At 35.7% G+C, this 11,806-nt stretch overlaps 1 protein-coding gene across 1 annotated transcript; it reads right to left on the reverse strand.

Moving 5' to 3' along the window:
- Nucleotides 1–337: 337 nt before the first annotated feature.
- On the reverse strand, nucleotides 338–11,111 carry neu1 (neuraminidase 1). The gene is made up of 7 exons (XM_030147719.1): nucleotides 10,867–11,111; nucleotides 9,998–10,187; nucleotides 7,648–7,910; nucleotides 6,362–6,544; nucleotides 3,943–4,162; nucleotides 2,527–2,763; nucleotides 338–2,382 (listed from the first exon to the last, which is right to left on the reverse strand). Exons 1-6 carry the CDS (start codon nucleotides 10,966–10,968, stop codon nucleotides 2,543–2,545), a joined length of 1,179 nt encoding a protein of 392 aa, XP_030003579.1. The 5' UTR covers nucleotides 10,969–11,111; the 3' UTR covers nucleotides 338–2,382; nucleotides 2,527–2,542.
- Between the last annotated feature and the right edge of the window lie 695 nt (nucleotides 11,112–11,806).

The raw sequence follows: 11,806 nt of genomic DNA on the forward strand, positions 1-11,806 counted from the left end.
TATATAAAACATGATATATTATATGTATGATTAGAATTTAAATTGTGTCTAAGGGCCCCGTTTATAAGCAGAGGACTGCTTCTGGGGTGTCCTATTACAAAATGTACCTTGTAAATGAATTGTTGATCTTAACTATTTGTAATAATTTTGTAATAAATTGAATTGATTGATATTAAAATAGTATAATTCCATTTTTTACATTAGATATCCATAATCACTGTGCATCACCTACCTGAGGTTAAGACAACCTTAACTTTACTCAACCATGAGAAGAAAAAAAAAGTGAGAAGAAGACAGTCATTTTGATAGGAGAGTCATTGCAAAGAGACGAGGAATAAGCAAAACAGCTGTTTATTACAACTTGTAAAAGAAAATGTACAAAATCCAAATACAAAGTGGGTGAAAATGCATTTCAACACCACACCATCTTTTCATGAGTTCAGAAAAGCAGGCTGGTTTTCTCCTTTGTGACAAGTTTATTTTGCTTAAAGAAAGGCAATTTCCAGCTCCATCCATAAAAAGACACTATCCTTAGGTTTATCACAGCATAAACTTTAAGAGAAGAAGAAGAATAGCACACACTGAGATGTAGTAGAGTACTTTTTTTAATTGCAGGAAATTTAAGTACTAAAAAAAATTATTTAATCTTAAATTTGTAGTCAAGGTAGTTGAGTAAATGTATTGCAAAAGATTCTACCACTATCCACATCATTATTGCAATGCTGTTTTATTTTATTTTTTAAGTATTGCTAAATATGTCCTGTTTGAATATCAACTATAGTGCCTCCACGTCTCATTAAATTTCTCCATTTGCAAACACAATTTCCGTCCCTAATACTCAAAGGCAAATATGAGCAGCTGTTCATTTCCTTGTGATCATTATACCTGTTATTCATTAAAAAGTCAAACTCTTCATCATAGGATTAAAGATAAAGTGCCTTTCAAGTAAGTGAAAAACAAAAGAGTAAAAAATGTTACAGATAAATCATCGATATCATTCATTACCCTTTATTATGTTGTAATCATTGATATGAGAAAAAAAAAACATAGGACGGTTTTGAATCATTTACCTAAAAACATGAACATTAGCAGTACTGCACACACACAAAATTCACCTGTAATAATTTATTAATTATATAAAAGTTTGTGTTGACCTGCATAAAAAAACCCTGTGTAAATTTGTGGCAATACAGGATTCAACAAATAATTGATTTGTAAGAAAATATGCAAGTCAGTATTGTGGAATGGAAAGTGACAGATCTATACACTACAGAAGATCATTGACATATTTTATTCTTCACATTCAAACACGCAGCTCATTTTTTCTTTCATGACAATTGTTCTTCTAATACCGCACAGCCTCTTCAGTAGAAAATGGCCAAAGATTCGAGTGCGTTCTCATAACAAAAGAGTATGAACATTATTCAACACATTTTATGGATTTACAAAGGCATAATCAGTATTAATCTGAATGAATACATGTGATTCTCACATCTTAATAGTGTATAAAAGCTACAAGCAAAAACCCATTAAGATGAAAATAGGCCACTTTAATATGAACTTACATTATGAGCGATAAGAAGCACCTCATTTCATAAAGGTGAATAAATGATCAAGTTTACCAGAGCAGAGTCTGTTAACTTCATAATTATTCGACTGAAAAATTCAACAATGAACCCTTTTTATATAAAGGATTTTGGTGGGATGCTTTGGCAAGTTGTCAGATTTACTCTACGATGTACAGTACCATTGTGCATTGTTACCTGCAAATTAGTGTATAATATAGAGGTGTGCTCTTCAATACTATCCACTCATTACATCAAATTTCATCTTATCTAAGGACATTATTTAAAAAAAAAAAAAAAAAAAAAAAAAAAAAAAATCACTCAGCCCATACCTCCACAGTCGTATCATTCATCCAATCATGTCTCACAATCAAAACAAAAGGCAGGGGAAAAAATATGGATAAAAATATGTTGGTCCTTGACCAACCCCTCCACCAAGTTTCATGAAAAATGTACAGCAGTTACTGCATAATCTTGCTAAGAGACAAAAAAAAAAAAATTAAACAAATTCCCACAAGTGATTACATAACCTCCTTGGAGGAGGTATTAAAGGCTGTGCAAACTTCTAGCAAAACATAGTTTTTGGTGACAAATCACCACACATGGAAATATGAGACTTGAGCGAATTATCTGAGAATTCAAGAAACAAAAGAATCAAACAAAGATAACTGTATTCAGACAGCTGGAAACACACAGTTGACCATTCACCCTACATTTTATACCATAAAGTGAGTTTCGAAGTCCCTTATTTTGTCCTGAGAAAACTGAGGGAGTACTCAACCTCTTCCCGTTTCCTTTTTCTTCCAGTTTTTTGGCTCTAGGGAACAAAAACAATGCAGGATCAAAATGGGAATCAGAAATGCTGATCAGTGTTTCTCAGACTTATTAGTATGACCAGTCAGTCTGAAGTCACTGGATTGAATTTCTAACTGTTTACTGTATTCATCTTTCTCTTCCTTACCTCTTGCTGTTGCATTCTAACGACCGCCGTAAAGGTGGATCTTCGCAAAAGATACAGTCTCGTCGTAGTCCTTGTGACCTTTCTCGTAGATGACAAATATGTACTTTCGGTCTTCTGCAGAGCCGCTATTCAGAGACGTCATGCAGGAGTAGCCACTTGGCCCTGCCCATATCTGGACAGATTTATCCACCCAAGATTTGCCATCAGTCAATGACCAACGTAAGGTGAGGTTAATTCCTGACAAGGACAGAGAAAGAAGTCAGTGACTCTCATTCATTCATTCATTTTCACTTTAATCTGAAGTAAAGGATGTTGAGTATATAAATTAAAGTTCCCGTAAAACAGTCAGTAGAGACTTATTTATTCTTTTGCATATTTATGTGTAAAAACAGGAATTGATGGAGGCCAACCCCTCCTGAAAGCCCAGTCTGTTCTGATTGGTCAACTTCACCTGTGGAGCGACAACCCATAATCCACAGCACCTCACAGATCGAGCTGTATTTGGTACAATTGGATGTCATGGAGGGCAGATATAAAAACTCATGAAATCATTTACTTGGATAGAGAATTAGAATACACCCTCAAAAGCAGGATGAGTCATCAATTATTATTATATTATTATATTTTTTTGTTTTCCTGAAAATGTCAAAATACATTTACAATACATATAAAACTAGCAAATTTTAACCAAATCGTAAGAGAATCTGCAAAATTAAAATGTGTGTTCATCATCATGGTTTCATGGAGTATTTTATATTACAACATATTACCTGAGCTGTGAACTGAGGAGCTTAAAGATGCAAGAGAAAGTCTTTGTCAAAACCCTAAATATGGCTTTAACTTTTGCCTCTTGAACTGGTCTGGATCATATCATGTTTTAAAGTCTTCCACTTGTTTTCAAAGTCTTTGTAAACATTTGTTTCTGCAGCTCTTCATGCATAGTAGTGCTTCTTTCCCATTTCCATCTACATTTGTTTCTTGTTGCAGTCTGTAAGCAGATGCTCAGGGCTTTTTAGTGGTAAAAATGCAAATTCTAGCTGAAAGGAAACACATTGCAATTGGACCAAATACAGGTGACAAGCAGCTCAAGACATAGGATACAAAAACAGGATTTGATTTCAGAGGGACTTTCAGTAAAGGATGTTCAGTATGCAACTATTATTCATGCTACAATGTCATATTTTCGCAGGTAAAATGACTTCATGGTGGATTTATACCCCAGTCACTATCAAAAACACATCATGAAGTGGCATTAACCGGCACTGCTTTGACAATACCGTATAATAGTTGGACCAGATACGGGCATTAAGGTGATATATAGCACAAAACATGTTAGGTAAGAGCACTTTAAAATCAAATATGACTTCATGAGACTATTAAAAGCAGTATGTAATGTGACCCATTAACAGCTCTTACTGTGCGCGTCACTTGCTGGATTGGTGAAGTACAGCACTTGGTCTTTCAGCAGAGCTCCGGCTGCGACGACAGGGTCCACCAGGTGTTCGTCAAAAAACAGTTCATCTACAGGCAGAGTCAGGCCGCCATCGAGACTGCGCACTATGATGCGACACCGACAGTGGTAGGTGTTCTGATTTCGCACATTGATGACGATGGTTCCGTCTGTCATCTCAACCGGCTGTAGAGGGAAAGAGAGGTTGAAGAAATATTTATACACTGGACTGATTATTTCAACTTGCGCATTCACATACAGTCGTAGAAAAAATTATTAGACCATCAAAAGTCATCAAAAACAGTGGCTATGCAATAAGTACTAACTCCTGTGTGTGTCACGTGACTAAAACAGACAGAAAAGAAAACATGGAATGCCTAAAAGCACTGTTTTTGTCAGTACAATGCCATAGATATTGATGTAAGAACTGAAGTGATTTTGGTTATTATCAAGAAAACCATGGAAAATGGATAGATATCAGCTCTGAAATTAAACTCTTATGAGCTATTTTTGTTGTTATCCTTATATTTGTCCAAACAAATGTACCTTTAGTTGTACCAGGCATTAAAATGAACAAGAAACTGAAGAAAACAAGGGCGGTCTAACATTTTTTTAAGCGACTGCAGACCTTTGATGGAAAACAATGCTGATTCTCAGTGTAGAAGAATGGAATTCATATTGATGTTCTGGGGCATCATTGTATAAAGTACCAGAGAATGGATTTACAACAGTGCAACTGAAGACAGGTTATCTAACAAGTAAAAAGTCAGGTAAATAGTAAGTAATGAAACGAGCAAGACTCCCATTATCCCATTTTCTCAGGATATAAACATCTGCCACAAGGTAGTAGACTCAAGGAGCCAGAGATGTAAATAAAACCACCTTATTTTTCTTCAAAAAAGGTAGCAGCAGTAGCAGACACTTAAAGCTATTGTTTGTTCTCCCTCTATTAAGATGATGAAACCCAAACTCTTATAATTCATTTTAACCTTTAAAGACCTGGAGCTATTTTTGTGCAAACATCCAAATGAATTCTCCTCTACATAAGACTTACCCTTCCTGAGTGATTTATTACCACTTATTATACGAGGGCTGTTCAATAAGTTCATGGCCTCACCCAGAAATACTGGTTGTTATAATACATGATGTTACATTCTTTCGTGATGGGATAGTGATGCTTGAACATCGATGGACCAAGTGCATTGCTGTAAATGGAGATTATGTTGAAAAATAAAATATAAATTATCAGTCTGTGTTGTTCTGTTCTGGGTGAGGCCATGAACTTATTGAACGGCCCTCGTAGTATTATCTTCTGCATGTTGCATTTTTCGGTGAAAATCAGGTATTTTCCAGTATTCAATAAAGTAGTAAAGAAGTAAATTCAAAGGTTGCTAACTCAAAACAGAGAAACCTAAAGAAAAAGTGAGGTTTTCCACAAAATATATCATTAACTGAACATAAAAACATATATCTACACCCATTGTCATTTGTCAAACTACATGGGCTTTAATGTTGCAGAAAATGATTTTGTTTCTGTCATTCACTACTGAGCCTCTGAATGTCCAAAAAAGACAAATATGATTCCTCCAACAAGCTGAGAAACTACACTTTATATTATTTCAATGTACTGGTTAATGCTTCAAAAGTAAATATTTTAGCTCAATAGACGGTTTTGGTTGACTGCCAATTTAGGTTTTTAAGGGTTGATGCAGTAGAGCACTCAGTAATGTTACTGTATTTTATTCTTGTCCGTGTTAAATGTAAAGTAAATGTCAAGTAAAATGTTTCTTTTAGAGAATGCAACCGACTGTGGTGCGGTGCTGTTTAAACAGACAGACAACTTTTTCCTTGTGGTCAATAACATTACAGGAGGGCATGATTCAATAACTGTTTTACTGATTCTGTGGGCCACAAGAGGGCAGAATAACCCCACTCAGCTCATATTTACAGATAAGAAAAAGCAGAATTAGCAATCATTTATCAGTTATGTGTCTTTTTTTAGCTGCTTAATATTTGAGCTGCATCACATAGCTGTTAGCTTTCACTGTCCATAGTTTGGGACTGAGCAGGTAATACAATGCGTTTATCAGTGCTGAGTTTTTTAACAAAACCTTTTGGATTGCTGCTGGAAACAGGAGTTGATAAGAGCACATAGACTGACTCATAGGTGTATTGTAGTAAATGATAAGCAGAACCTAAAACCAAACAATGAGCTAAAAGACTCAAGGCTCCTTAGAGTGACTATTTTCAGTTGATTTCATTTATCACAAAAACTGACAAAAAAAAACTTAAGTGAAAGTGAGTGAACATCTGAAGGGTATTTTGTTCCCGTTTACTGTTGTTCTGGGATTGCACCATCGTGTTTACATTCTCCAGCAAACAGACCTGGCACTCATCAGGGTTGAAATCCTGTGGTCTCTTCTTTTGGTTGTAAGGAATGCTTTTCAGTGCTGCGCCGTTGAACCAGTTGCGTCCATGGTCATCGCTCAGGATGCAGAAGACTCCGTCTCCCTCTAATGTCCCATGACCACACACCACCAACCTCCCCTTTGCTGGGTTGTAGCGCTTCTGTAATGCAAAGATACAAAGATGCAAAGAAATGTAACTGAACAGAGAAAAAACAGGCCAAATGATTATCAAATAAACTCAAGTTGTCCATTATGTGTACATTGTTGGGTATGTGTATCCAACCTTTTTTTTCACCTTGACTTCAAACAGTCAAAATAACTATTAAGATAATCAAGTATTTCCCAACAATTATTATGATATAAATCTGAAATTATGTAAATTTGCATTGTTTTTACACAAGCAATGACCCTACAAAAGCCTAAGGAAAACCCTGAGATGTACTCAGCTGTCAAATAACAACTATAAGCTGTGATTTACATTGGACTTTTACATCAGGAACAGAAAAAAACACAGCATGAAATCAATCCATTTTGCTGCTACCGACATTGCATGGAAAATCTGTTTCAAAGCAGTGTATGACTTTGAAGAGGAACAGTAAAAAGTACAGCTGTACAGAGACAGCAAAAAAAAATCCTAACATTATCTCATAAGTATAATAAAATAATTATCTCACCACAATCATCACGCAAAGTTTGTGACTGAGCTGCTATGAAACAGGTTCAACATCTTTTATGCTGGAAGGAATCTGCACGAATATCTCAGCTACAAAGCAGCTCAACTCAGGAAGTGAAGTGAGATGAGCAAGTCAGTTGTTTGATATGAAATTAGAAAATGGTTTGAGCTGTATCATTTATCTAAATGTGTAAGAAATCACATTTTTTATCACAGTATTTTTGGATAGTACAATGCACTGCATGTAAAAAAAAAAAAAGACAGAATTTTTCCAACCTAAGTAATAAAATAATTATTACAAACTTAAAACAAAGTGTAATTCCAGTGTAACTAACCCCATAACAAAATGTTGAGACAGGAATCCAATAGAGTTTTTATGTTTCACCATTTCTGCTTTCATATTTCACTTCCTACCTGTAAACATGCACGATGTCACTTTTCTGTCAATGATTTGTAATCCTTTCATAAACATCACATGGAGGCAACAGGAGTCATTTAGCTTAAATTTTAGCTCCTTTTACAAGGACGAATCAGCTTATCCAGGGCTCCTCAGATAAATATTATACACCTCTGTTGATCTGTTCCTTTACCTGGATGCCAAAGCCTGGTCCAGGTGCAAAGCTCTTCACTCCGAGCTGGACTGAAAGGTTTTTAGGCGGGCTCCAGCTCAGGCCATCGTCCCTGCTCTCCACCATCATGGTACTGGATGGCCTGCACTGGTACTTGTGGAAGCAGATGGTGTAGACTAGGATCACTGATCCCACCTCCTCATCCACCACCACAGCACCAAGATTCAGGCCGTCAGGCTTTAATCCATCGTCTATGATGAAGGTAGTCGGGGACCAGGTGCTTCCTGGAATGATTGAAGAATTGAACATTTAAAACATTGTTCTGAGTAAGAAATTTGCAGTAGATGGTACCTTACAGACCACATTGTCAGTTTCTTTTCAGTGTTAAAGCTCAAATGATCATCTTTTGTTGTTTTTTCCTTCACACAACAACTGTCCATGTCTATTAAATAGATAACAGGGTTACTAATACAGACAAGGAGAACAAGTGGAAATCAAATGACTGGGACAACAGAAGACTCAGATATATCTTTTCATGTTAGAGACTGAGTCATCAACAAAACCTAACATTTAATTCCAAATAATAATTCAGTATGAAATAGAGTTGGAGGTAAAATCAGGCTTTTTACATTTGTTCCTTCATTAATAGTTAATGATACTCAAGAAAAAAAATGGCTTCCAACAGAATGGGATCCTTAATAAATGATGGTTTTGTCATCATAAATGATACAGTTCATTCTTTCATCTTGTCTTTTCCAAGACTTTCTTCATAACACCTGAATAAACAAAAAGTAACACCAAAGTCCTATTCTTCAAAATACATATAAAACTATTTATGTACTCCTAAAACTAATTATAATAAATTGAAATGAAAAACTAAATTTAAAGCCAAAACAGCAATTTAAAAAAAATAAAGGAAATTGTCAAAATATAGTACTGCTGCAATCGTTAGACACTGTGATGATCAAAATAGTTTTGTCACAGAGTGCGTTGTCAACAATCTACACAGTTGGTGGTTGAATCCCCTGCTCCCGTTAATCTATTGATGTGTCTCTAAGCAAAACACTGAAGCCCAAGTAACTCATGCTGTGAGCTCTGTCACCACTGATGTGTGATGGTGTGCATGAATGGGTTACGGCAAAGATTTACAAAGATACAAGAGCATACGCTTCACCAGTGACATTAAACTATTCACTTCCTATCTCCTAAATAGACATGGCCAGAAAAGTGGATGACTTAATGTTTATGGATCAAAGCATATAAACAAAAGATCTAAACAAAATAATACACTAATATCACATGTTTTGCAGGTCACTAACAACAGCTTTATTTTCTTCCTTGTTTTTATCTCAATCACACGCAATTTGTGGTATCTTATTAGTTGTTCATTGCTAAGAGACAGGCCTCAAAGTATTTTTCCCCACGATCTTTGTCTCTGAGAAATGTAACTTTGGTGTGAGATGGGTTACTTTGGGTCAACAAATAAAAAAATCAAAAAAAAAAAAAAAAAAAAAAAAAAAAATCTGCTAAATGCTTTCACTTCTCTAACTGTAAATAATGGGACAGGATCTGCCTCTAGCGTCCTGAGAGGTGGGACAGTGGAGAAACCAGTCACCAGTGCGTCTTTGGCTAAGGTTAGGCAACATGCTTTGTCAGTATTGTCATCAGGATATGAACATGCATTATAGTCATTTGACATGTGATGTCAAGAATGACAAATAAACTCAAATGCATCAATGTACAACTATTTTTTGCTGCTTTATACAAAAGACAAACTTACACAATTCCGTCTCTATCTAACCTACAAGAGAAGTCTCTCAGTTTGACCTGATTTAAATGGTAAATGAAGCACATTGTACAGTTCTTTGTGTACCAGTAGGTAGAAAAGCACTGTATGAATATAGTCATAACCACAAATTTTGGCAGTGGCACAAATTTTCATTTTGCAAGTTACTACTTCCGTTTTTCCTCCCACATGTTTCTGTGGTAAATTAAAGAACAAGCTGCACAAGTTTAAAAGACTTTTATTCCGAATTAATCCCAGTTATGCAAAAAAAACAATTTATGTCCATGCCAAAACTTTAGGCTATGACTATATGTCCATTCACAAACTCACTGAAAGCTTTTTGCTGTAAACCTATGTTTTGAGATTTTAATTTTATAGCAAATAATACATATCTGATTGATTTGAATGCTTCATATGTCCCCAGGTGCAGAAAATTTTTGACATGATTGAAACTATATTTATACATGTGTAACTATCTTTCAGAATGCCCTAATTCTACATCCTTCCTGTTACGTTTTATTGTTTTGTTTGTGTGCAGCCTGATTATTGTGCTTTTGTGCAACTGTCTACTGGTTTTCATCTTACCTTTGTCTGTGGAACGCCGCATTGCAATGAACTTCGCTCCCACATCACTGGCTGACATCTTTCTGCCTTCTGCAAAAGCCAGAAGGCTTCCCTGTGGAGTGAAGGTGAGCAGTGGGATCCTGTAGGTGTTCACCTCTCCCTGGGTTCCACTCACCCACAGCAGCTGCTCCTCATACAGCAGAGGATCAATCTGAATCAGGAAGCCACAAAATGAGAAGAGAAAGTTAGAATAGTCTGACTGAAGGAAATAATATAGCACGCATAGACCTGTTCAATCAAAAATGATATCTGAAATACCAACAAGGAGTCAGGTTCTATGTGGTTTTACTCAACTACTGCAATTAAGAATAAAAATTAAGTATTTGTACTTTACGTGAGTATTTGCAGAAGTGTTGATTTGGAATTTTGTGTGATAAATTTAAGGATGTAGTATTTTTTTTTTTTTTTTTTTAATTTTTTATGAATTAAAGGAGCTCTGCAGAAAATGCTCATTAAAAAGTATTTCATAAATTTGCAAGACTGAGGCTCTGGTCATTCATAGACTATGTGATGAAGGGCTGAAAGCTTGTAAAACAAAAGTAAAATGCAACATAGCCATTACTGAAGCGGTAACATGACCCCAAAGCCTTGACTACTTTTACTTTTCATACTTTAATTAAATGTGGATGATTTGTAGTTTACAGGGAGGCACAATATCAACCGAAATGAACCTTTTTTTTTTGCCCAAACTAGAAACTTGTGTAATGAGTGGTAAGCCAATGCATTAAAACAGACATTTCTGGCTCCACAACAGTGAATTCTGACTCCTCGTATATTTACTTACACGATAAATTCATGATATTTTGACAGTTAATGAGAGTTGGCTTTACCTCAAGGCTACATACAGATGATAAAAACAGAGCAGAGAAAAGCAGCGGCACTGAAACCAGCCGGCTTCCTGTTTCCGCTGTAGGTCCACGTCCTGAAGCCATGTCTTCACCCGACACACAATTAACCTTCAAATAAACAAGTTAACTTTCGAAATTAATCGGTAAAAACAAAAAAGAAAGACAGGGATAAGTGCGGTCCTCAGCGTATCCGCATTACAACCTGGAATTCAGTCATCTTCCGTGGTCGTCATATGACCAAGGTGGGCGGTCACATGACATCATGACGTAATAAAATAACAAAATAAAATAAAATAAAACCAAAAATAAATAAATAAGCAAATAAATAAATAAATAAATAAATAAACAATGGCCTCTGTGGATTATTAAAAAGTCTCTAAAATATATCAGGTATAGAGATTTTTTTCAAAAATAGAACTTCATTGCAAAGAATACAGTTAACAAAGAACAAATATACAAACAACAAGGTCACATACACATGAACTTACAACAATCTTAACCCTTTCATGCATAGTGATCACAACAGTGGACAGCTATTCTACAGGTGTTCTATTGTTAATTCATGGGTTTTGTTGTTTTAGTTCAATATCAGCCAACACAGTGGACACTTATACATCATCCCAAATACTGCAATTCATATAATGGGCTCTATGCACAGCCCCACTACTTCCTGAACTTCAGGTGGGTTCTTTATTTCCTGTCTTTGATTATTGGACACACTGATTTATCCAGGTGTGTCTACTACTTCTTGTTGTGACAACTGATTAATTAGGCACACCTGGATTAATCAGTGTGTCCAGTAATCAAAGACAGGAAATAAAGGACCTGCCTGAAGTTCAGGAAGTAGTGGAACTGTGCATAGAGTTCATTACTGTAACTTTGCTGTTCTTGATAAACTTGATCTGCACTAACATGTTTTAGT

Source organism: Sphaeramia orbicularis, chromosome 11 (assembly GCF_902148855.1).
Source record: "Sphaeramia orbicularis chromosome 11, fSphaOr1.1, whole genome shotgun sequence".
Lineage (NCBI taxonomy): Eukaryota > Metazoa > Chordata > Actinopteri > Kurtiformes > Apogonidae > Sphaeramia > Sphaeramia orbicularis.